Here is a 26,894-nt window from a genome sequence, read left to right on the forward strand (position 1 = left end):
AATATGATGTACCAAGGTGGGTGTGTTTAAAATATTTTTCTTGTTTGGTGTTCATTATTTCTGGGCATTTGAATTTATAGTTTTCATCCCATCTGAAAATAACTGACCTTATTATTTATTCAAATATTTATATACTTTCCTTCCCACCTTCTAGTTTTCCTTGGACTACGCACACACACACACACACACACACACACACGCACACACACACAAACATACATACACTAGACTCCCCTGGGGTCGCCTCTTAGGCCGTGCCACTCCACCCCTCTTTCCCTTGGCAGCCTTTTTGTCATTGGGTTTTCTCACAGCTGAGGGTTACCTGTTCCATTTGGGATTTCTTCTCAGGCCAGTTTGTTTGACCAATTCTGTACCTTGTAAACAAAGCGCTGGGTTTCGATGATTTCTATTTGGTGTTTTGTACGTCCTTCTGGCTTAGTTACTTGTAGATCAGTTGATCATGTTGAGGCTAGTTTGTAAGCTGTTATACAGCAGGATTAGAGTAGCCTTCCCCTTAAGTCCACTTCTCTCAGTGAGGTGTGTTCCTGGAGCCTCTAAAAGTCTGGCCTTTTTCTTTCACTATCAGTGATTATTCCTTCTCGGGTCTTGACAAATTTGCCCTAAATCTGTGATGGTTGAAGGGCAGAAATTCAGGTCTATCTGTGCATGTCTCTGGAGCCTCTGCTTTGTATAGCTTCCCTAGGGCTCCGCTGTGTATCTCTCCCCCAGGGCTTTGCTCTGTATAGCTCCCCAGGGCCCTGCTTTGCAGGTTCTTGCCATTACAGCCTTGCCAAACTCAGGTTTCTAAGCAGGTCTTGTTTGGGGTGGTCATATTTTTGAGAATTTTATGGGTGCAGCTTCCCGGTCCTATACAGAAGACACAATCTCCCAACTGACGTCCTGGTCCCATGGCTCTTAGTCTTTCTGCCCCCTCTTCCGCGATGCTCCCTGAGCCTTGGGTGTGGGGTTGCACTGCATTGTGTCAGCTGGGTTGGGCACAGCAGTCTGTTGAACTCTGCATTTTGACCATTGTGGATTCATAATGGTCTCCATCTACTGTACAAGGATTTTCTCTAATGAGCACAGAGAACTACACTTATCTGCACATGCATATGAGTTTTTAGAATAGAGTTAGAAATTAGTCTGGTTTGGGAAACTGGAAGTAGTAGGGTCTCCTCTAGGGCCCCTGACCTTACCAGCCACTGATGCTCAGTTAGGTTAGCAGGACCAGGCACGGATATCCTCTTATCCAGAGGGCCTTAATTCTAATTAGACAGCTGCTGGTTATTCCCAAAATGTGCCATTGGGGATACTTTGACAAACTGGTGTTTTTTGTGGTCCATAGGCTTTACACCTGTATAGAAATTATACTCCCCCATTGAAACTCCGAGGTCTTCAGGGAGGAGGCTTCTCAGTCAGTCCCAGCTCCATTGCTTTAATTCTTATGACTGAGGTATGTGATGTCAGCAGTAATAGTCTTGCCTTCGAGTTCTGGAGGGAAGGAAACCAAGGGCAACAGTATCAGGGTCTTCCGGTGACTGCTGTTGAGGAATTGAAGTCAAGGCATCTCCATCCTCCAGCGCCTGTTGCCAAGGAGTTGAAATGGAATTCAGGAGTCAACATAACAGGGAACTCCAGGCCATACTTCTCAAGAGCCCTTTATTGGGCATCCCTGAAGCTTTTATTCCAAGATAGTTCAGGGTTCAAAGCAGGGGCAGAGAAACAATGGAAGACATACAGTATTTCTCATTACTCTCATCGGATATGCTCATGATACAGAGGGTCTTGTGGACTAATGGGGGCTGTTTGCAAGATGCCCTTTCGTGTGCTAAGCTGAACTGATGCTGAGGAAGGGAGGGGATTACATGGCATTCCTTGGCTGGGGAAGGCACTCCTCTCACGGGAGTAAACAGAGCTCTAGGGGAACAGAATTCATGCAGCAGGACGGTGTAGGAAGTCTGTCCTGTGCAGGCTACACAGCAGTCTATAATATTTCGGAGGCTTCTCTTGGGCTCCCCTGACTAATATCTCCAAGGGAGGTTTCAATGCCCGCCACTGGGGTTTTGTTAGAAAGTCCATAGCTTGCTTGCTTTATTTATTTATTTATTTATTTATTTATTTATTTATTTATTTATTTATTTATTATTCATTCATTCATTCATTCATTTACTCATTTATTTTTTCCATGATATTTATTGAGCTCTACATTTTTCTCTGCTCCCTTCCCTGCCTCTCCCCTCCCCACTTCGATCCTCCCCCAAGATCTCCATGCTCCCAATTTACTCAGGAGATCTTGTCTTTTTATACTTTCTACTTTCCATGTAGATTATACCTATGTAAGCCTCTCTTAGTGTTCATATTGTTGTCTAAGTTCTCTGGGATTGTGGTTTGTAGGCCAGCTTTCTTTGCTTTATGTTTAAAAACCACCTGTGAGTGAGTACATGTGATAATTGTCTTTCTGTGTGTGGGTTACCTCACTCAAAATAATGTTTTCTAGTTGCATCTATTTTCCTGCAAAATTCAAGCTGTCATTTTTTTTTTGGCTGTGTAGTACTCCACTGTGTAAATGTATCACATTTTTTTAATCCATTCTTCAGTAAAGGGGCATTTAGGTTGTTTCTGGGTTATGGTTATTACAAACAAAGCTGCTATGAACATAGTTGAGCACATGTCCTTGTGGCACGATTGAACATCCTTTGGATATATACCCAAAAGTGGTATTATTGGGTCTTGAGGAAGGTTGTTTCTTAATTTTCTGAGAAATTGGCACACTGACATCCAAAGGGGTTGTACCAGCTTGCGTTCCCACCAGCAATGCAGAAGTGTTCCCTTTTTCCCACAACCTCTCCAGCATAAGTTGTCATCAGTGTTTTTGATCATGGCCATTCTTACAGGTGTAAGATGGAATCTCAGAGTTGTTTTGATTTGCATTTCTCTGATGACTAAGGATGTTGAACATTTCCTTAAGTGTCTTTCAGCCATTTTAGATTCCTCTGTTGAGAGTTTTCTGTTTAGGTCTGTACTCCACTTTTTTTTTTTTATTGGATTATGTGATCTTTTGGTGTCCAATTTCTTGAGTTCCTTGTACATTTTGGAGATCAGACCTCTGTCTGATGTGGGGTTAGTGAAGATCTTTTCCCATTCTGTAGGCTGTCCTTTTGTCTTGTTGACCACGTCCTTTGCTTTACAGAAGCTTTTCAGTTTCCGGAGGTCTCATTTATTAATTGTTTCTCTCAGTGTCTGTGTTGCTGGGTTATATTCAGGTAATGGTTCCCTGTGCCAATGCGTTCAAGTGTACTCCCCACTTTCTCTTCTGTGAGGTTCAGTGTAGCTGCTTTATGTTGAGGTCTTTGATTCATTTGAACTTGAGTTTTGTGCATGGTGATAGATATGGGTCTATTTTCATTTTTCTACATGTTGATATCCAATTATGCCAGCACCACTTGTTAAATATTCTTTCTTTTTTTATTTGATAATTTTTCAAGTATCAGGTGTTTGGAGATGTGTGAATTGATATTCAGGTCTTCTATTCGGTTCCATTGGTCCTCCTGTCTGTTCTTATGCCAGTATCGGGCTGTTTTCAGTACTGTAGCTCTGTAGTAGAGTTTGAAGTCAGGAATTGTGATGCCTCTAGAAGTTCTTTTATTGCACAAGATTGTTTTGGCTATCCTGGGTTTTTTGCTTTTCCAAATGAAGTTGAGTACTGTTCTTTTGATATCTTTTAAGAATTTTGCTGGGCATTGCATTGAATCTGTAGATTGCTTTTGGTAAGATTACCATTTTTACTATATTAACTCTGCCTACCAAAGAGCATGGGAGGTCTTTCCACTTTCTGGTATCTTCTTCAATTTCATTCTTCAAAGATTTAAAGTTCTTGTCATACAAGTCTTCCACTTGTTTGGTTAGAGTTACTCAGATATTTTATGCCATTTGTGGCTATTGTGAAGGGTGATGTTTCTTTGATTTTCTTCCTCAGCCCTCTTATCATCTCTGTATAGGACGGTTACTGATTTTTTTGAGTTAATCTTGTATCCTGCTACATTGCTGAATGTGTTTATGAGTTGTAGAAGTTCCTTGGTAGAATTTTTGGGATCACTTATGTAAACTATCATATCATCAGCAAATAGTGACAGTTTGACTTCTTCTTTTCTGATTTATATCCCCTTGATCTCCCTTTGGTGTCTTATTGTTGTGGGGGAGCTGCGGGCTGTGTTCCTGCCGCCCCAGCTCCTGGTCGCCTAGCTAGCTTATGCCCCAAAATAACAACACACAAACTGTATTCTTTTAAACACTGCTTGCCCATTAGCTCTAGCCCTTACTGGCTAATTCTCATATCCTGATCAACCCATCTCTAATAAACTGTGTAGCACCAGTCTTACCGGGAAAGATTCAGCATGTCTGACCTGGCGGCTTGCTTCATTGCGACTGGCCGGGAGAAGGGAGCATGGCGTGTCTGAGCTCACTTCCTCTTCCTCCCAGCATTCTGTTCTGTTTACTCCACCCACCTATGTTCTAACCTATGAGGGCCAAGCAGTTTCTTTATTACTTAATCAATGACCTTCCTCCATCATCTTATTGCTCTAGCTAGGACCTCAAGAACTATATTGAATAGATATGGAGAAAGTGGACAACCTCGTCTTGCTCCTAATTTCAGTGGAATCGCCGGGAGTTTCTCTCCATTTAGTTTGATGTTGGCTGTTGTATCCCTGCTCTCTCCAAGACCTTTATCATACAGGGATGTTGTATTTTGTCAAATGCTTTTTCGGCATCTAATGAAATGATCATGTGGTTTTTATTTTTCAGCTTGTTTATATGGTGGATTACGTTGACAGATTTTTGTATGTTGAAACCATCCCTGCATCTGTGAGATGAAGCCGACTTGGTCATAGTGGATGATGGTTCTGATGTGCTCTTGGATTCGGTTTGCTAGTATTTTATTTAGTATTTTTGCATTAATGTTCATGAGTGAGATTGGTCTGTAGTTCTCTTTCTTAGAATTGTCTTTCTGTGGTTTGGGTATCAGGGTAATTGTAGCCTCATAAAAAGATTTTGGCAATGTTCCCTCTGTTTCTGTTGTGTGGAATTATTTGAGGAGTATTGGTATTAGTTCCTCTTTGAAAATTTTGTAGAATTCTGAGCTGAAACCATCTGGTCCTAGGCTTTTTTTGGTTGGGAGACTTTTGATGACTGCTTCTATTTCTTTTTTTTCTTTTCTTTTTTTTTGTTTGTTTTTATTTTATTATTTTTTTTTTTTTCAAGACAGGGTTTCTCTGCAGCTTTTTGGTTCCTGTCCTGGAACTAGCTCTTGTAGACAAGGCTGGCCTTGAATTCACAGAGATCCGCCTGCCTCTACCTCCCGAGTGCTGGGATTAAAGGCGTGCGCCACCACCACCCGGCCCTGTTTCTATTTCATTAGCAGTTATATGTCTGTTTAATTTGCTTATCTGGTCTTGATTTAATTTTGGTAAATGGTATTTATCCAGAAAGTTGTCCATTTCCTTTAAGTTTTTCAATTTTGTGGAGTACAGATTTTCAAAATATGACCTGATGATTCTCTGTATTTCCTCTGTGTCTGTTGTTATGTCCCTCTTTTCATTTCTGATTTTGTTAATTTGGATATTCTCTCTCTGCTTTTCGGTTAGTTTGGATAAAGGTTTGTTTTGTTGATTGTCTGGAAGAACCTTGTCTCATTGATTCTTTGTATTGTTTTCTTTGTTTCTATTTTGTTGGTTTCAGCTCTCAATTTGATTATTTCCTGCCCTCTAGTTTTTTTTTTTTTTTTTTTTTTTGGTGAGTTTGCTTCTTTTTGTTCTAAAGTTTTCAAATGTTCTGTTAATTCACTAGTGTGGGATTTCTCCAGCTTCTTTATGTAGGCATTTAGTGCTATGAACTTCCCTGTTAATACTGCTTTTATGTGTCCCATAAATTTGTGTGTGTTGTGTGGTCAGTTTCGTTGAATTTTAAGAAGTCTTTAACTTCTTTCTTTCTTTCTTTCTTTCTTTCTTTCTTTCTTTCTTTCTTTCTTTCTTGTCCCATTGATAATTCAGGTAAGCATTGTTTAAATTTCATGTGTTTCTGGGCTTTCTGAAATCCGTGTTACTGTTGAATTCTAATTTTTTTTTTTTTTTTGGTTTTTTCGAGACAGGGTTTCTCTGTGGTTTTGGAGCCTGTCCTGGAACTAGCTCTTGTAGACCAGGCTGGTCTCGAACTCACAGAGATCCGCCTGCCTCTGCCTCCCGAGTGCTGGGATTAAAGGCGTGCGCCACCACCGCCTGGCTTGAATTCTAATTTTAAACCACATCACCACCACAGCCACCGCCACTGCCATCATCACCACCACCACCATTACCACCATCACCGCCATCACCATCACCACCACCACCACCACCATCACCACCACCACCACTGCCATCATCACCACCACCACCATTACCACCACCACCATTATCACCACCACCACCACCATCACCCACCACCACCACCACCACCATCGTTACCATCACCACCATCTATGTATATATACATATACTCATGTACTATATATGCATTTTAGATTGTTAAAGATGTTGAACTTTTTCAGATATTTATTCTTTTGAGAACTCTGATCATATCTGTAGCCTACTTTTTAATTGGGTCAGTTGTTTTCTTCATTCTTGGCACTTTTAGTTCTTCATGTATTCTGGGTATTAATCATCTATTAGATGTATAGCTGGCAAGCATCTTTCCCATTCCATGGGCCTCCTCTTTATAAAATTGTTCTTTTGCTGTACAGAACTTCCTAGTTTGTATGAGGTCCCATTTATTAGTTGCTGGCCTTAATTACTGGGCAAATGAGTTTTCTGTTCGGACCCCTTTCCTACAGCCTTATCTTATAGGGTACTGCCTGTGTTTTTTTCTTGCATTTTGGTGTCTAAGGTTTCACATCAAGGCCTTTGATTCATTTAGATTTGATTTTTGTGCAGAGTGACAGATACAGGTCTAATTTTACCCTTTTATATCAAATTTCTCCAGCAGCATTTGCTGAAAATGCTGTCTTTTCAGAAGTGTGTATTTTTGGCATAATTGTCAAATATCAAATGACTGTAGTTTTGTGTGCTATTTGAGTCTTCTGTTTTGTTTCACTGATCTACATGTCTGTTTTTGTGCCAGTACCATGCTGTTATTTTATTATTATTATTATAGCTCTGTAATAAACCTTAAAATCTGGCATCATAATTCCTCTAACATTGTATCTTTTGCTCAGGATTGTTTTGGCTATGTGAGGTCTTTTGTGGTTCAATATTATTAAATAATGCCTTGGGGAATTTAGTTGGGATTCCACTGAATGTATAAATTGTCTTTGTTAGGATGGCCACCTTTCATAACATTAGTTCTGTCAGCTTGAACATTAGGTTTGTTACTTCATGACTTCCTCAGTCTCTTTCTTCAGAGAGTTAAAGTTTTTATTGTGGAGGTCTTTCATTTCCTTTGTTAGGAATTCCTGGTGCATTTTAAGCTCTCGGGAATGGGGGTGTTTTCACGATCTCTTTCTGAGCATGTGTTTGGTATGTAGAAAGGCTGCTCACTTCTGTAGGTTGATTTTGTATCTTGCCACTTTGTTAAAAGAGTCAATCATTTCTAGGAGTTTTATGGATCTCTTATGTATAATGTCATATAATCTAAATAGGGATAATTTGATTTGTTCTTATCCTACCTGTCTCTCTTTAGCTTTTTCTTAACGTATTGCTATGGCAAGGGCTTTGAGCACTATATTGAAAAGGAACAGGGGTAGTAGACAGTTCCCCTCATTGCTGATTTCAGTGGAATTGCTTTTTTTCCTCTCCATTTAGGATGATATTGGCTGTGTTTCTGTTCTATAAAGCCATTATTATGTTGAGGTATATTTTGTCCCATCCTACTCTCTTTAGGACTTTTTTTTGGCTTTTTGAAATGGTTTTTCTGTGGCTTTGGAGCCTGTCCTGGAACTAGCTCTTGTAGACCAAGCTGGCCTTGACAGAGATCTGCCTGCCTCTACCTCCCGAGTGCTTGGATTAAAGGCATGTGCCTCCACCACCCAGCCTCTTTATAACTTTCATCATGAAGACATGTTGGATTTGTTAAAGTCCTTTGAGCACCTATTGAGATTATCTTCTCATATTTTTCTTTAACCCATTTATAGTATTGATTACATTTGTTGCCTTATGCATGGTAAATTACCCCTGCATCACTTGGAAAAGGCAACTTGATAGTAGTGCATGATCTTTTTGGTATATGCCTGAATTGGTTTGCAAGTATTTTGTTGAGACTTTTTCCATTTATGTTCATTGTGATATTGGCTATAGTTTTCTTTTCCTGGTGTATCTTTACCTGGTTTTAGTATTTGAGAAATATTGGCTTTATAGGAATTTGGAAATACTCCTTCATTTTCTATTTTTTTTGAATAGTTTAAGAATGACTGGATGTAGATCTTTGAATGCCAATCCATGTGAGCCTGGGCTTTTTAAATTGGAATGTTTTAAATAACTGTTTGACCTCTCTATTTGTTATAGGTCTGTTTAAATTGTTGGTACTGTTATAGTTTGATAATTTGATAATTTGCTTTTTATATGTACAAACCATATGTTAATTAAGTATGCTTGAGAAAAGTGCAATCAAAAATTGATATTCTGTTTGTTTATATTGAGTATTGACACACCACTCTATATTATTTACATGTTTCCAAAAAGATCCCAAATATTTAAAACAATATTTAGCTTGATCAATGGAAACTGATTTAGGCACAAAAGACTGAAGCTTGGAAATATAGTTTTTGTAAGTTCAACATTTAGGGAATTTCTACACAAAAAATAACTTGGGGCAAAGCATCAAGACTATGATGAGAGTATTACTTAAACTTTTCTTTAATATTTTAAAAAGATTATTTGAGAATTTTACTCATGTATATAATATATTTGTTCATATCCACCTCTCACAGTTTACTTCCCTCTCTTCCAGAAATTTCATCATGTCCAGCTTCCTGCTTCCATCTCCTTCCAGATCTATCTCCCCACCTCTATATCTCCCTTCCCAACTTCATGTTCTTTCTGTGTCTGTCTGTCTGTCTGTCTGTCTGTCTGTCTGTCTGTCTGTCTCTTTTTGGTAAGGAACTTAATACAATTAGTGCTGTCCATATGTGCATGGATTTGGGGCCATCTGCTGGAACAACCTACCAGGGACCATAACCTTAAAGAAAACTACTTTTCTCTAGCAGCCAACAACCATCAGTAGTTCTCAGCTAGGTGTGGAGTCTGTGTTCCCCTCTTCCATTCATGCTGGAACATTGACTGGCTTGATCTTGCTCGTGTCTTGTGCAGGTAACCACAACTGCTAAGTTCATGAGTATACTGGTCTTGTTTCTAGAAGACATTGCTTCACCTCAGTTCTCCCCACACTTTAGCTCTGACAGTCTTTCTACCCTCCTTTTGGCAGCGTGGGGTGCGGAGCCTTGGGAAGAGGGGATCATTCCACAGACAGTTGTTCTCTGCTCTTTGACCAGTTGTGAGTCTGGTGAAGATCTTTATGATTTAGTACCTTTTACAATAAAAAAATTTGATGCAAATATCAATTACAGCAATTATTTAAAGATAAACTATCCCATCACAGTGGGTAAAGAAGCTTTCATTGTCTAGTGGGTACTTTTGTACAAGGAAAACATGGCATTTAGCATTCTGAAGGACAGCAATTCCATGGCTAGAAAGGAATGGTGGACACACTGACGGCCTGCACCCTTGGAATCACAATTCAGGCTCGGCAGGGGACCATGCAGAAGCACTCCTTGCTGGAATGAAGAGTGTGAACACCAAGGAGTTCTTGGAAGGAATGACTTTGACAAATGTGGCTCATGCAAACCCCGAGGAAGTAAGATAGCTCTGGCTCAGGAGTCCAGCAAGTGCCTTTGTGATGTTGAGCCTTCTTTGGCCACAGCCATCTCAGTTAATAGGCTCTTTATTGGTTTCTTGCTTATAGAATTACACATCGTAATTTGTAATTATAGTAAGTAAATTTACACAATTTACTTAGCTGTGCTCTGTTCTACTCAGTAGCCTGTCAGTGTCTGGGGTCATTAAGGTTAAGGGACTTAGGTCTTAGGTTTCGTAGAGCATGCATTGGGGTCCTAACTGTGGGTTATACTTTATTATATATATATAATACATATATAATAAATAGATATTATATATAAAATCAAGTTATATATTATATATTATTATATATTATATATAATCAAGATATAATAAATATCATATATATATATATATATATATATATATGGTGTGGTGGCTGTGCTGAGACTGTGTTAACAACCTCTGTGCCAGATGTGCAGACATTTCCATAGAGTTCTGAAAACTTATTACAGGGCTGAGGGTTTAGCTCTCAGCAGCAGTCAACAGATGTGCAACCTCCTAACAAAGGGGCAGCAAGAGGCTGAATTATGCATTACCTAGCTCAGGGCTGTGTGGATGATGAATTGTGTGTGGCATGTAGTTAAATTATATTCCTTTTAAGAATTCCATTTGGGGAGATTGGCTTTGGGTTTGGAGACCCAAATAATAAAGACCAGGAGATGTGAAGGGAGTCCCAGCTGAGCTCACTGTAGGCAGAGGGAGCAGGGATGAACCCGATGTGTATGAGAGAGAGAGAGAGAGAGAGAGCGCAGAGGTCTTGCACTTAGATTAGAGCCTGAGGGCGGGGGTTTGAATGAAGACCCTAAAGTCTGTGTTGGAAACCCCCATCACCAATGCAGCATGGAGAAATAGGCTTTGAGAGGTGGTTGGGTTATAGGGGCCCAGCCATTGCGAGTGGCTTCATGCCATCACTGTAGGAAAGCTTCATCGTTCTGAGAGTGGCGTCTTTATCACAGGCGAGCCTGATATCCTGACTCGCTCTCATGGACCCATATGATTTCTTCATGTAAGGGGATGGATAGCAAGATCTGCCGCACGTGTAGCTTCAGACAGGGAGTTTCCAGCATCCAGGACTATTGGGCAAATACATTTCTGTCCATTATAAATGACCTGACCCGAGGTTTTGTTATACTACCATAAAACTTAGATAACGAGGAGTTGGCTCTCCACTCGAGGTGCCTCAGACACTGTCAGCCTGCTTGGCAAGTGATTGACTTAGGTCTACGTTTCGAAAATCCTATTGGCTGCTGTTTGGCTGTCACTCCTCAGGGGAAGAGCAAGGAATGGCTGAGCAAAAAAGTTACTGTAGTGCCAACATGTGGAGTGATGGAGTGAGATGAGGGTGGAGGAGGAGCGTGGAGGTCACGTTCAGAACCTGTTTCTCAGTTACGGGGTGTGCATGTGGTGTGCAGGTATAGCTAGGATTCTCTGACAATTAGATGTGGGCTTAGGGATGAATCTAAACATTTGGAAGTAATTGCAAAGGTAAATGCTTCACTACTGATTCAGGTCAGTTATTACTGAGGTCAGTCATCATATTTCCATACAGAACAAGGAAAATGATATGTTTGTTCAATTTCAGCGTATGGTACATGCCAGGGACTAGGAGGTGTGAACTAAAGTCAATGTGTGGAAAAAATCACACACACACACACACACACACACACAAGCACATAGTTATGCATGTTACAGACCATGTTTACCATGTATAGCTTTCAGACCAGGTTGTCTGGTATTTTCATCTCCACATCATTCCCTTGTCTTTTGGACAAGGGACATTGAGCATCCTCTCCTCTAGCTGGTTTTGAAACACACAGCCATCAGCCATCATCCCTCTGCTATGCCTTACACAGAAGTTCCGCTGCTGTCAATCATTACCACCCTTTCTCCAGATCCTTTCTTCAAGCCTTTGGTGGAAATCTTTGGCATAGGAAAATACCCAGAGATGGGCTGGGTCTTGTGAACTGAAGAGATTAGGAATCAAAGTAAGCGCTTATGGCTAGCAACTTTTATGAATTTCTTGTCCCCTTATTCTTCGAGTAAAGGATGAAGTTGTCATTATCATCTTCTACATTATTGCTCCTATTTGAATTATGTGTTTGTAAATATGATACTACCCTAGGCTTGAATTACCTAGGCTATTCCTATTCTTTGGATCTGGAGCCACCTCAAAGGTCTGTGTGCTAAAGGGGTGGTTGCCTACTTGGTGCTATTAGAAGACAATGAAACCTTTAAGAGATTGGGCCACAACTGAAGTCTGTCAAATCCCAAATGCTTTCTCTTTCTGTCTTGTGTCCTGGTTATGAGGGGAGTCATTGAGGTCTACCAGACATTTCTATTGCGTATTGGGAATGTGGTTACAGGCCCAAGACAAAGGCAGCACTGAAACTGCCAGGAAGTGAGAGTCAAAAATCAAGCTTTGCTCTTCTTCCTTTTCCTTCCTTCCATCCTCCCTCCTTCTTTCCTCCCTTTCTTTCAATTTTTCAAGCCAGGGTTTCTCTGTGTAATAGCCCTGACTGTCCTAGAACTTGCTTTGTGGACCAGGCTGGCCCTGAACTCACAGATACCTACCTGCCTGTCTCCCGAGGGCTGGGATTAAAAGCATGTGCCACCACCACCCAGCTCATTTTATCCTTGTATTTCTCAGTGTTTGTTATAGTGACAGAGAGTTGACTGGCATAACTATGGTGATGACTCTATGGCAGGAGAGAGTTGGCTGTCATAACCTGGACAGCCTATGCTTTGAGTAGTAAACAGAGTCCTGTGGTTTTCCATTCCTGCTTCTCACACTGCTGAGTATGAAGAGGGTCCATTCCCAGCGACCTACAAGCCTGCCAGTATCCAAGAACCCCCTTCAGGAGTTGAGGACCTTGAATCATGTAGGAGGTGGTGTCCAGTTGATATGACTGATTATGGCCAAAAGGGTCATAGAAGGGTTTAGAGCTTCCACTCTTGCCAATTTTCATGTCTGAGGATCATCAAGGGGACCCCAGATAGATGTAGTTAGATCATCATAGGACCATCTGAGGGTAAGTTGGCTGTTTAGGCAAGGAGATAGGATTAATACAGCAGTTAAACACAGGTTCCAGGACTAATAGGGTTGCTAAATTTTGATTGGTATTATTTATAAAGTAATAAAAAATTATCAGGAAAAAAATAAATGTGAAATCAGAAAAAAAGATATTATAATAGGAATAACTCATTTTACTATGAAAATTCCAAGACCCAATCCCAAAGTGACATTACCTAAACTGATGGTTATGTCTAATGTGATTTGACTGTGTAGATCATTTAAAGTAGATGAGACATTAATAGAATTATTGGGACTATATACACAGGATTTAACCTTGATAATAAAAAAAAGTACCTCAAAAAGCTTAGGACAAGTGCTAAGTGGGCAGACAAGGACTCTAAGGAGGACTGTTGCCTACAGCACAGAATGCTGTAAGAGCAAAGCGATGGACTCCCATGGTTCAAGGACAGGCAGTCCTTACTTTTCCAGGGTACGGAAAAGCAAAGAGAGTCCGACTACAGCTAAGTGGGATCTTTTCTGTGCCCCCTCAGCTTCCCAGTCCTTGCAATCCCCACTGGAGGACCTCGTGTGAGATACAGTCATGTGGACACTAAGCATTTCTTACAGAATAGAGTGGAACACTCTTAAAGGGCGAGAGTGGATAACGGACAAAGGGAGCATTGTAGAGCTGTGAACCCTCTCAAGAGTGAGGACAGGCCGTGGCCAAAGAGACCACTGTCTGGCGTTCATCCCTGGCAGCGCCTCTTGCTAGCATTTCATGAGTGTTGCTGCACACACCACGTGGGTACGGGTGGCGTGGGTGTGTGAGCTGTAGCAAGGTGTTTCTTGGAACCGTATCAGCTGCACCTGGAGCCGGGGCATCTCACCCAGCCTGGGTTATTAGCATACGACCTCAGAGGAGAGAAAACCTAAGCCATGTCCTGATGGTGGGTTGTAGGCAGACAGAGCACAGAATGAGAGAAAAGACACTCCAGGCGGAGGGCGGCACTCAGTACTCAGTGTTGTGTGGTTTTCTGGCTCTCATGTTTCCACACCAGATTAGAAGAACTTTAAGTGCAAGAGCCTTTTTTTAAAAAAAATGGATTTTTAAGAGTGTATGGTAATTGCACAAAATTATGGGTTTCACTGTGGCATACACCGCACCTGATGTCCTTTGATCAATGGCTGCTACTCCCTCTTTAAGCCCCTGTTCTAATAGTCCCTTTCCACTCTTACGTCTTTTCTTCCCAGACTCCACATATGAGAGAAAACACACTTGCTGGTTTAAGCCTGGCTAATTAATTCTCCTTATGGCCATGTTCTGTGCTTCCATCCACTCTCCTCCTGGCGGCAGGGCCTCGCTCTGCTCTGTGGCAGAGTCACGCTATGGTGGGTGTATATGTGCGTCACATTTTCTTTGCCCATCCCGCTATGGACAGCCCTTAGGCTGGTTCTGTAACCTGCAGATTGTGACTCACACCGTGCCAATCCTCAGCCTGCAGGTGCCCCTGTTGTGTGCTTGCGTCTGTTTTCTTCAGAAGTGGTGTCGCTTGATTGAATGGTCTTACTAGTTTCAGTGTTTTTGAGAAATTCTAGACACATCCCTGTAGATGTGCAAGCCTGTGTTCCCACCCTTGGGGTCCAAGGTTCCTTTCTTCTGTACCCAGGCACAACTTTGACTCCTACATCGATACACAGAAGACCTAGAATTTCCCATGGATGGATAACTGCTTGTCTTCAATATTTTGCGCATCCTGATATCCTGTTTTCTTCTGTGTGTTCCTGACTCCAGGGTAGCTAATCTCTAGCAGTTGGGGTTGGCTTTCTGGGTTTAAAGTGTTTAAACTTGGATGCCTGTGAGCCTGTGGAATTGTGGAATTTCTCTTTCTCTCTCTCTCTCTCTCTCTCTCTCTCTCTCTCTTTCTCTCTCTCTCTCTCATTTTCTTTTCCTTGGTCTTTAGTGCATAGACTTCAGTAGTAAACTTTTATTTTCAGACAAGAACTCAGAATGATAAAAGATTCAGCTGATAATAAACCTGATTGTCATTTTAGGATACTCCTTGAAACAGTCATAAAATAACTCTCATAAAAATCAGGAAATTAAATTTGGATGTTGGCTGGGCTGGTTCATTACTGGCTGCCTTATTGTTAATGATCTCCACAGTGAGTGTATTGACTGTAAGGGAGTAGATGGGTCAGGAAATAAAGGATGCTTAGAATAATGATAGGCTCCACAAAAGCCACACATTTATTTTTGTTTTCCTGAGGTCATGTCTCCTTATGTAGCCCAGGCCGTCCTCAGACTCCCTATGTAGCCTAGCCTGGCTTTGTACTAGAATTCCACCTACCGAGTGCTGGGGTCACAAGCCTGTGCTGCCGTACCCGATGCGCTTTTTAGAGTTGTAATTGCAAGTGGCCCCTCTGTGACATGGCAAACTTGGTTGGTCTGACAGTGCTGAATGGGCTGAGAATATTTGAGCCAGACACTCCTTCTGCCTTTGCCTTAACAGGTATTCCTATATTTAAGCATTCTCACTTCTGTGTCTGGGAAGAAAATGTGATACGCAAAATGTCAAATCGGCAAGAGAGTCGGGAAAATCCAGAATACTGGGGGAAGTGTGTTTTGCCAGGGCGCTGAGGATGGGGGCGACGAGCTGGCCTCCGCTGACTTGCTAATATCTGACTACTACATACATTCTGAAATTGCACTAAGATCGCTGATGGAAGCAGATACTGGGCTCCTGTGACCAGTGAGGATGAGCCTCCACGCACGGCAAGCTGGGGTGTCTTAAGTGATAGTTAAGAAAATGAATCTGCCTTTGCCTTGTGCCTGACATCTGACTTCCACGGACTTGGAGCCTCCATCTCCCCGGGGAAGAAAAACCATCTCAAGAAGCACAGGGGCATGGAAGAGCAACCTTTGGTTTTGAGCCACCTGTGAATCTCCCAGTCTTTAGCATACGTACAAAGTGCTTGGATGGTTCAGAGCTTGGCATTTTCTACACGGAAAGAGGCGCCTCGCTTGGAGAATGGCATCAGGAGAGTGCAGGAGAAGCTGCCTCTGCCTTTACTCTTTGAGAAGTTAAGGAGGGGGAGGAAAACAACACAGGTATTGCGTCTTGGTTCCTTTCTCTGGTGTGGGGGAGAATTAACGATGACGTGAGGGTCAACAGGTTTTGCTCTCCTGACCTGCCAGACTAGTGGAGGTTTAGGGTCTTTCTGGACAGCTGCTGAGCCTAGGGACCTTTTAACGAGGCTGTGAGCAGAGGACTTCAGGAGGCGGCTGATGCTGCTGTCTGCATGGGTAGGGCAAAGCTACTTGGGGACACTCCTGCCTTTGATAAAGCCAAACAGACCATGCAAAGGCTGTAGACGTGAATTCAAGCAGGAAGAACGGGTCATCATTCTGTAGGCCAGAGGAGGTAGAAGGCATTCTGCTAAGGAGCCCAGCCATATCCCTGTCCCTCCCCAGCATCCACACTGGGTCATTTAAAGGAGCCACACAAGAGAAATGAAGTGGAGCCAGAGCATCGTTCATCAGACACACTGAAAGTGGCTCACATAAACTTTCCCAATAGCGTAAGCTCTGAGCAACCAGACGTTTTCGTTTCCCCAGCTGTCTTGGGAGAGGGAGGTGGTCAGAGTAGCTGCATAGAATTTGAGGAGTTGCATCTTCTTGTGCCCAGTTAAGGGTTAAGGTGAGGTTCCTGTGTTTACTTGACTCGAGCCCTCAGCTTGTCTACTAGATGTCTTCCATGTCCCATGAGGAGGCACATGGCTGGTGTGACCATGAGCTCTGCCTCCTGGAGCACGTGTCAAAAGCTGAAGTCAGAAATGGAACGATGTTTCTGTGAAAGGAGGTTGAAATGGTGACATGCGTGACAGCAAGGAGTTCCCTCTTCTCATGGGATAAACTTGGAAACTGGAGTTGGTGCTCTATGCTGGCAGAGTCCATATCTGAGTGTTCAGCCAACTGTGGATAGGAAATGTGTATTAAAAACAACAACGACTGTCAAGAAGATAACCAAGAAGCATGACACAGTGTCCGTATGCATTTAGGCTGTGTCAGGCATGATGCAGGATCTGGAGGCGAGTGAGAGGATGGGCGTGGGTGTTGTTCAGATGTTATGCCGTTGTGGAAGGGGCTTAAGCATTAGTAGACTCTGGTGTCTAAAGCAGAGAGGAATATCTTGGACCCAGCCTTCTGTATCAGCAGCAGGTGATGATTTGTCCCTGTGAGAGTCTCAGTGGGCTTGAAAGCTGTTACCCATGCCTGTATCCCAGACTTGAGGTCCCAGGAGCAGTGGAGAATCTCGCCTAACAGAGGGGATTGCTATAAAAAGTGACCACACTTGTATTTAATCCTTAGCTAACCCAGCCTGGACTATAAAAAGAAAAAGTCTTCTTAATTGAGGATATGAAAAATAGATTTTTTTTAAAAGTTTGGGTTATCTATGGAATACATTTCCAGAAAAGCACATTTATCTTCACAGGATGAGTTAGCAGAAGACACAGAACTGGCTTTGGGGACGGGACCCTGTACTGCAAGTCTTATTGAAAACCAAGGTGTCACAGTTTGGTTCTCTGACATGACGAACACCATGAAGGAAAAGGTTTCTTTGGCTTACCTGTCTCAGCCCAGGTCTATCACTGAGGGAAGTCAAGGCAGGAACTTAAGCAGGACCAGAAGCAAGAGCCATGGAAGAACACTGTTTACTGGCTTGCTTAGCTAACTTTCTCGTACATCCCAGGCCCATCTGCCCCAAAATGGCACCGCCCACAGTAGACTGGGACCTCACACGTCAATCATTAATCAAGGAAATGACCCACAGACATACTCAGAGGACTCTCTGATGGAAGCAGTTCCTTGATTGAGGGCCCCTCTTCCCTAGTGACTCTAGTTTGTGTCGAGTTGAGAGAAAGCTGTGCCTTCAGCTTGTGTTTCTTCCTCCCACTGCCTACCAGAACGCCTCACATGTAGGAGGTATTTAATAACCGAGTGAATCCAGCGTCCACAATATTTCAAGTCATAAACAGTCCACAGGCAATTACTTCTGCCGCATTTTCTTTGTTCCTGTGGAAAAAAGAGAAAAGAATCCAGTAAGTGTTGACAGAAATAAGAAGCCCTGACCCATCACTGTCATCTTCCCTTTGTGCTCTGGGCTCTGGAACTCTTGGTAGGAGTGGATCATGTCGGCTATATTGGGAGAGAAACAGTCTGTGCAGAGTGGGGTCTTGAAGAGCCTCTGAAACGTGTCTGCCAAGGCAAAAATAACCACGTTTTGAATTTGCCCAGCATTTCCATTGTGTCTGCTTGATTAGGAGAGCTCATCAGCCCCAGTGCTCCCTGGCACCAGAGCTGCTGCTGTGTGCCTTTGTCAGTACGGTGTGGAAGCCAGAGCTGAGCCTGAAACTTTGAGGAGGTGTGTGTGTGTGTATGTGCATGCGTGTCTGTTTGTGTGCATGTGCATGCCTCTGTAACCAGCCATGGGAATGCTTCCCTAGTGGGGAAGTGTGCCTGGAGACACAGGGAGAGCCACCCTTGTATGCTTTTCAAGTAAGGGAAGACATCAACTTCTTATCCCTCATTATAAAAGTCCGAAGAGCCACTTCTGCTAGAAGTGTGTGGTAATAGAAATTCAAGCTATTATTTCTTGGAGGTGGAGCTGGGGTAGAATCTAACTGAAAAAAAAAATCTGCTTATGTAAGTGCTTAGCAAACTGTGGCTTGGAGGCGCAAGCTGAGCTATGAGGTAAAAGGGTATCAGTTCCCATTCCAACACTGTAACAAGATGTCCGGGTAAACAGTGTAGGCAGAAGTTATTTTGGCCTAGGTATTCAGAAATTTCAGTTCATGGTCGCTTGGTCCTGTGGACTCTGGTCCAGCAGTAAGGCTGTTAGTAAGCATCATGGAGGGAGCCCATGATGGAAGAAGAAACTCAATTGATGGTGACTGGGAGGGAAAGGCAGGATGGGAGAGACCTGAGTCCCCATGTCCCTTCCAGCCACTCAACTCCCTTTCGTTAGGCCTTCCCACCAGTAGGTTAAAGCACCTTCCAATAATTCCGCTGTTGGTGGCCAAGCCTTTAACGCAAGGGCATTTGGGAAACTCTGAAGAAATACACAATAAGAAAAAAAATTTAAAGACGTTTGTGCTCAAAAACAAAGGAAGAGAAGAGGATGTGGGAGGAGGGGAAGGAATACGAGAGGCCACACATGGCCCACAAAGCTTGAAATATTTACTGACTTGCACTTTTCAAAAACAGTCATCAACCTTTGATTTCTATAATCGATTTCAATTTTGTGGATGAGGAAACCAGGGCTCAGCAGGCAGCTGCTTAGCTAGGCTCACAAGGGTAGCGTGAGCCTGCGAAAGGGGACCAGGACTCAAGTTCCTGCAAAGCTGGCTGTTAGTCCTGTCTTCCCTATGTTCTAAGGTGTTTTGTGATTGTTAAGAAGGCTTCGCTTGTGAGTTCATCATCAAGAGTTCACAATTGTAGGGGCCATGGCTTAGCTGCTAAAAGACTTGTTGTATGAGAATCGGGACCTGAATTTGGATCACTAATTCCCACAGAAAAGCCACAAGTTAAGATGTAATTCTGTAGTCTCAGAGCTCAGGGGTGGAGACAGGAACATTTCAGGAGCTAATTGGCTAGTTACCTAATTGAATGATAAGCTTCTGGTCCAATCAAAGTTTCTGTCTAAAAGATACGGTGGAGATTGTGTGAAGAAGTGACCTGATATTGATCTCTAGCCTCAGCACTTGTGTGCGCCTGTGCACACCAACCCAAGTGTGCACCTATAACACACACACACACACACTCACATTTCCACCTCCACACACAAAGATAAAAAGAGTTCATGGTTATAACACGGCTATGACTGGCCAGAATTAAGTCATTGTCACAGGATGAGGACACAGACACCAAAGCCTGCACTCCCTGGTGACACCAGCCCCGAACTGAGGCTCCCAGACTTCCAGCAGTTCTGACCAACCGAATATAGATGATAAGTTTTCATGAAGCCTTCAGAGATTTCAGGAACATAGTACACTTGTAATGAGTTTATTATAAAGGGTAACTCGGGACCACCCACCATTAGAGGTGGTAGGGATACACTGTGGGGGACCCCAAGTCTGAGGTGTAATATGTCCACTTGTCTCCACATTAATATGAACCACCAACCTGTGTGGTTAGCCTGAACTTTGGTATCCAGAGTGGCTTTTGGTTTCACTATGTCCATGTTCTCAGTGGGATCATTGACTGTGTGATAGAGCTCAGTCTCTGCCTGCATTACACTTTGGGATGTTGGGCTGATAGACCTGATTCAGGGTCTTGAACTTCTCATCACGTGGCTGGCATTACTTACATTGCCTAGATACATCTAAAACTAGAGGCCCACCTCTGGCCCTCTTCTTAACATAAATTCAAGAGGGGATGAACATACCCACCATGAATAGTAAGGGCTCCTATGTTTCTGTCACTCAGCAAGTTCCAATGGTTTCAAATATTCCCCCTTGGGACCCCAAAATACATACCAGATGGGTTCTTTTTTGTCATCTCTCTGTTTTTGGTGTGTAGGCTGGCTTTAAACTCAAGTCTTGCACTAGTCTTTTGGATCATAGGAACGTCCACCATGCTATACCCAGATGAATTCTCTACCATACAAGCCGGGTCTGATTCTACTTCTGTTTCCTCTCCTTCCACAAGACTTTCAGAGCTAGTTACAGACTATAAGACAGTTTGAGTAAGGAGAACTAGGCTGATTCTTTCTCCAGATCCCTACTTTGAGATGGTAAGACTTTATCACAGGGGTTGCTTTATTAGGTAAGTCTTGGGCATTGTTTGGAACTGTGGACATACTGACTGATTATGTTAGGGAAAAATACTGTGGTTTGGAAAGAAGGGTCTCCTCCCAAAATGTTCCTTACATCAATGAAACACTTTGTAATACTTTAGCTATGCTAACTTCCATTTTGCATTTAATTCCTTACTTAAAAGTCTTTAACTGCCTGGATCTGTTTAGCTTATTATGCTAATATTATTCATAATGCTACATAGTCTTAAGTAATCAAATAATAAATAGGTGCAAGATATTTATTATTCTGATTTGTATTGGGGAGAAATGTTAAATCTTACTAGGAATTTTCACTTTGTTAAAGCATGGTTTCCAAGCAGTTAGCTTCTGAGATGGCCAGAGTGAGCCGTCCTCCTCCCCTCTAGCTGCTTACGTCGCAGGGGGAGGTCTGTGGTCCTGCTTCCTAACTAGTGAGCACCACAGTCTTGCCGTCACCCATGCGTTACATGTGAGTGAAACACTATGGGATGTGTGAGTCCCTGAAGTGAATGCTCTCCCACCACATGTGGATGCCACCTTCCACTAGCGTGGGGAAAGAGATGGACAGAGGAGCCAGAGCTGAGAGGAGAGTTACAGATGGGCAGGGCTGCCTGGAGAAGCTATAGCAGCTCGTTGGGTATCCCCGTCTGTCCAGTGCCCTTGGAGCTTGGAGTCACTAGTGTATCTACAGTAGCCAGCTCCCCCCTGCTCATTTCTTCTCTCCACTCATTGCCTCATCCATGATCACTGGTTCAGATACTGTGTCTCATCTCTCAGTTACCTTCCAACTACTTAAGGGTTCGTTCACACAAGAAGCTGGAATGTTGTCATGGAGACTTTCTTCTTGGGACCTAGCATCTCTAGGTCTGAGCGTTAACATCTAATGCAGTGGTTCTCAACCTGTGGGTCATGACCCCTTTGGGGGTCATATATCAGATGTCCTGCTTATCAGATATTTACATTGTGATTCATAACAGTAGCAAAATTACACTTATGGAGTAGCAGTGGAATAATTTTACGGTTGGGGGGGTCACCATATCATGAACTGTAATAAAGGACAATAGCATCAGAAGGTTGAGAACCACTAATCTACTGAGCCCTATGTCTGAGACATCTAGAACACTTGAGAGTGAACTATAAGTGAATAGCAGTTCGCTCTTTCTGGCTCACTTTCCTTGCTCTCCTGTCTTATAGGGTAACATAAGTTCTCTGTGGGCTCTTTCATGCATTAGTTGCCATACCTGGTTATGAGTAATGAATGGAATGATCAGGGTGTTGCTCATGGAAACCAAAGACCTCAACATGGCTGGGATGCAGTGGGGAACTCAGCTGCTTCATATTTATTTCTAAGGAAACTCTTCCTCTGTCTCCTGGTCCCTTTCGTGGGCAGGAGAAGCCTTCAGACCTGCCAGAGTATGCCCACAGGTCAGCCACGGGCAGAGACCATCCTTCCTGGTTCCCATGCCAGCTGATTCACTGTGGCTCCCCTTGGAGCATTTAGCCATCATCAGTCCAAAGAACTGCACTAAGTCCACAGACTTGCCCAGCACGATGTGGCTGCTGGTGCCTGACTTGTCCCTGAGAGGAGAAGGGTTCAATGTCCTGAAAAGGAAGAAGTCCATGGTTCCATGATGGATAGGTGCCTTCAGGAGGTATCTGATCCATTAGGTTTAGATACATTCATCGATCATAAACTTACGACTGCTGCTGATGTGGTAGCCACTGTTCAGGGTTAGGCAAGGTGAGTTCTTCAAAGCATTGGCCATCGATTGTCCTCTGCTGGTGGTCCTCTGTGATTGTCATCTTCTGTGGGTGCAAACTGGGCGCTTGTCAATTCGCCTAGTATTGTTCTCTTAATCCTTTCCCTTCCCTTGGCTTCTTTCTCATCTACCAAGTATTTATTGACCCCCTTCTATCTGCTAACATTGTGCCTGTTTATTTGGGGGAGTTATAAGCATACACTTGGCTTTTGTGCGGTGGTATCTGCAAAATGCATTAACTCAGGGTTTGTCTCAGGAGTCCAAATTTGAAACCTTCACCATAATGGGCTCTGCTATATATGGCACAGTGTTCCCCTTAGGCAATACAAATTTGTGTTCTTTTGAAAACGTATCTTCCAGCTCAGGGGTAGGTCAAGATGAGGTCATGGCGGTAGAAGAATTTATCCGAATCTTGGCATTAGGGAACTCTTGACTGTTTCTTCATAGACTAAAATCTCACAGTCTGGCTCTAGTGGGTAAAGAAAGATTAGCATTGTGGCATGCTAGGAACTTGGGAAAATTCAATGTCAGTCTTGTTCTTTTACCTCTTATTTGTGTCAATAATCTTTTGCCATTATTAGTACTTATCAGATTGTAAATGTTGCGCAAAATATTGTTCTCATTCTTTGATTATTTTTAATCATGCCTATGTGTGCGTAAATATGTCGCATGCTTGCAAGTGCCCATGTAGACCAAAAGTATCAAGTTGCCTAAAACTGGATTTACAGGCCATTTTGAGCCACCTAACCAGGGTGCTAGGAACCGAACTTGAGTCCTCTCTAAGAGTAATGCGCACTCTTAACTGCTGGCCATTGCTGTGTTGTTTCTGTCTTCTCCCAGTCAGCTTTAAACCTTAGGTAACTCATTCTCTCCCCTTACAACCCACACAGCCAGTTTCCCCCTCTCAGAAGACAGTCTTACCATTTCCTCCTGGGATGTTTTTCATTCTTCACTCAAGCCATGCACTTACTGGCTTGCAGCTAGACTGCACAGCAGATCTCTGTACAGCCAGCTCACTTCTGTCTCCTGCTACTTTGTCCATCACTGATGAATACTCATCGTTCTTGCTTAGACATCATCTGTGCCCTTCTAGACCCTGCATGTCATCTGCAGTCTGCCCACAGTCTATTCCCAGAGTTTCTTTTCTGCTCTTCCTCACTTTGAACCCTCAACACAGATTTATTTTTCAGTTGGCCCCCAATACAACTTTTGTCTACTTATTATTCAATTGGGCTTTCATCCACAATGCCCTCCTCTTTCCTAACGTAAGGGTCCATGTCCAGACTGTAAGGGTCTTATATCTTCCAACCACTTTTCCAATCAAAGCACAAAGTCATGACCTCTGGCCTCGCTCACCCTTCAATCCCAGTCTTAGTAACTTGGTTGAAGCTGCCACTCACTGCTAGGTAGCTCTAATGGTGTAGACTGTCAGTTGATTCTTTAAACTACTTGATATTTTTTATGACAAGAGGCGAGACCTCCTATTTTGTGATCCCAGCAGCATCTAACTGACTTTTCAGGTGTGGCTGCTTATGGGTATCACTTACAAAGCAGTGCAGAATCGGGAACTATGTGGTCCACAAAGTAGGAAACAGTGGGCGTTCCCTTGGTGATATGGGTTTCATGGAATTGATGCTTAGAGGAATGGAGAGCCACTAAGTGAGTGCAGTCCTGGCAACGGACTGTTTGATCCACGCTAATGGTAGGTCTTTCCTCCTCTGTTCCTATCACGTAGGTCTATCTGGGAAACTCAAAGCCATCCTTTATGGGTTCCCATCACTTGACAGGCTGTGGAACTCTGGGAGTCTCATTCAGGTGACTGTAGTAGACAAAACAGATCCCTGCTGTCCTGGAGCTTGGGCTGTTGGGTCTGAGAAAACATCGCCAATAAATACTATCAGGTGATGTAATGAACACTGAGACGGAAAACAACACAGGTTAAGTGGCAGGGAGACAAACTGTCCTTTTCTACCAACTAGTCACAAAAATATTCTCCATCTGTCTGAAAGTAGCGGGTGCTTTAAAATGCAGCCTGGCTGGGGTAGGGTTCAGTGATAGAGCACTCACAAGGCCCTGGGCTCTGTTCCTAGCCTGCAGAGAAGAGAGGAAAATAATCAAAACAAAACAAAGCCCATTCTTCCTTGATTGAAATCCAGGAAGCAGAGGCGATGGTGTAGTTAGGATGAAAGTAGACATTCTTGTTTCCTGCTATCCCCTCTCTGCAATGAGAGGTCTTGGCAGTGTCTTCTGGCCAGGGCAGACCCTAGAAAGCGGGTGGTAAAAGGGGAAAAGGTGAGGGGATTGGTCCTGCAGTAAGAAATAGCCTGAGTGTGGTGCACCCATTCATGAAGGAGCAGAAAGCAGGTGTGTTTGGCTTGTGAACCCAAGCGTGAGCACCGAAGCCTGAACCTACCACGTTGCTCTGGGATTTGGGAAAGAGGAAGTCATTACCCTACTGCAGGCTTAACCCTTCTTCACTAATCTGGATAGCATGTCAGCTTTGAACACTCACTTTGCCTTTCATTTCCCTTTTCTCTTGTTAAGGATTGTAATCCTTACAGTCAAGTTAACACGATGATTTAACCCAACCTTTAGTCTTCCAGATTTTCTCCACGTCACTAACAGGTTTCTGTGTAGCTAGCAAATGGAAGTTTACTCCAGTAAGATGCATGCTTTTTAAATGCGGTGCAATATACACCTGTTTGTTAGGTAGAGAGGATGGGTATTAGTTGGATAAATATTTAAGGAGAACAAAGTTCCACCTGCAGAGTTAGAGGTTGTGTGTGTGTGTGTGTGTGTGTGTGTGTTTGCATGAGTGCAGTGTGTATATCCTTCTGCATACACCTCAAGAAAAGTGCCTGGGAATTTAGCTCACTCAAAGCTTCGAGACAAGGCTTGCTATCAATTTCATAGAACTGGGAGACAGAGAAGCTTGTGTGGGAGCCATGGAAACTACTTAAGCAAGGAATTGAGAGCTCGTGCTCTGGACCGGAGCTGGCCATGGTGAAGCTGAGCCGCTGGGACGATCTGACTTGTTTGTGAACATCAGCTGCATAACCCTGCAGGATGGCGATGGGAGCAAGCTCTGCCCACCTGACTCGGGACTCTGATGCCACAGCACAGAGGGGCTTTCACCTCCCGTTTCTGTGATGAATGCACGTGGGGCATCTCCCTAGGGCCCAAAACTCAGCTCCTGAGTGGAGTCCTTCTGCTAGGTGGATGTCTTCTGGCTTTACCGCTGACTCCCTTGGCTAGAGAGGTCTCAGGCAATCTAAAGTGGCCCTTCTGCCTTCGCCCCCCAACTGCCTGGCCAGCGCGGGTACCGCAAGCTACAAACGCGGCCAACTCTATCCTCGCGTGCGCTCTGGGTTGCCGAGACGCACCGGAGCGCTGGGATTGGGCCAGCGCTGAAGGTCCAGGGCGGGGTGAGGTCTCTGGCAAGACCAGATCTAGAGAAGCCTGGGGAACCTTCTCCACAAGTCCAGGTTGGGTGGGGCTTCCGAGGAGGGGCGGGGACTCTACTGGTCCACGGAGGGGCAGGGCGTCAGGCAGGGGCGGGACCTCCGCAAATCCACGGCGAGGCGGGGTCCCAGGGGTGGGGCCTATTCACAGGTCGAGGTGGGGCGTCTCAAGTCACCGAGGGGTGGGGACTCACAGGTCCAAAGCCCGGCTGGGTGGGGCTGGGCCTGCCGCTGCTGCCTCGGCGGTTGTGGCTACAGTCTAGTCTCCAGGGGCAGCCAAGGTACATAGGCAGCCCTAGTCTCTCCAGAGCATCCTTTGCGGCTGGTCCCCGCCTGCAGCGCGCTCGCAGCCTCGGGCCTGGAGGCTGACTTCTTTTGTGTTTTGTTTTCTGCCCCGCGCCTCATCTCTGCAGGACCCGTTCGTTCTTCTGCGGGCTACAAGAAGGCAGAGGATGAGATGTCCCGGGCCACGTCTGTTGGAGACCAGCTAGAGGCACCGGCCCGCATAATTTACCTCAACCAATCTCATCTCAACAAATTCTGCGACAACCAGATCAGGTAGGAGAAGCTGCAGCTGGGGGGAAGCTCAGCGCTCACCTTCACGGGATGGCTTTTCAATCACCCTGCCAACCCTTAGTTTACTTGCTTCCCCCAGCGCTTCGCATCTCTTCCTCCTGCACCCACCTTGAGCCCAGAGGTCTACACCCCCTACTCACTCACCGGGCCATGTGAGCACAGCTGCTGTCTCCTCTCCCTTTGCAGTGCTGTGCCCAGTCCCTCTGTGGACCCCGCAGAAGTTATTCTAATGCCAAAAAGTGAAGGTGTCCACTGCCTGGACTGCCTTCCAAGAATCCCCATAGTTTCCATGCAACCTCATTGATGGCTCTCTTTGTCGTAGCTCTCGT

General features: G+C 43.9%; 1 protein-coding gene across 3 annotated transcripts in view; it reads left to right on the forward strand.

Moving 5' to 3' along the window:
• The window catches only part of Atp8a2 (ATPase phospholipid transporting 8A2), a 568,530-nt gene that overhangs the window by 63,134 nt on the left and 478,502 nt on the right, over window positions 1-26,894 (forward strand). For all 3 annotated transcript variants that reach the window (XM_057785806.1, XM_057785804.1, XM_057785805.1), the window contains exon 2: window positions 26,403-26,547. In XM_057785806.1, the coding sequence (XP_057641789.1) occupies window positions 26,447-26,547 (101 nt within the window). In that variant the 5' untranslated portion in view covers window positions 26,403-26,446. The remainder of the gene's footprint in view (window positions 1-26,402; window positions 26,548-26,894) is intronic.

The sequence above is a fragment of the Chionomys nivalis genome, chromosome 12 (genome assembly GCF_950005125.1).
Source record: "Chionomys nivalis chromosome 12, mChiNiv1.1, whole genome shotgun sequence".
In the NCBI taxonomy this organism is placed as follows: domain Eukaryota; kingdom Metazoa; phylum Chordata; class Mammalia; order Rodentia; family Cricetidae; genus Chionomys; species Chionomys nivalis.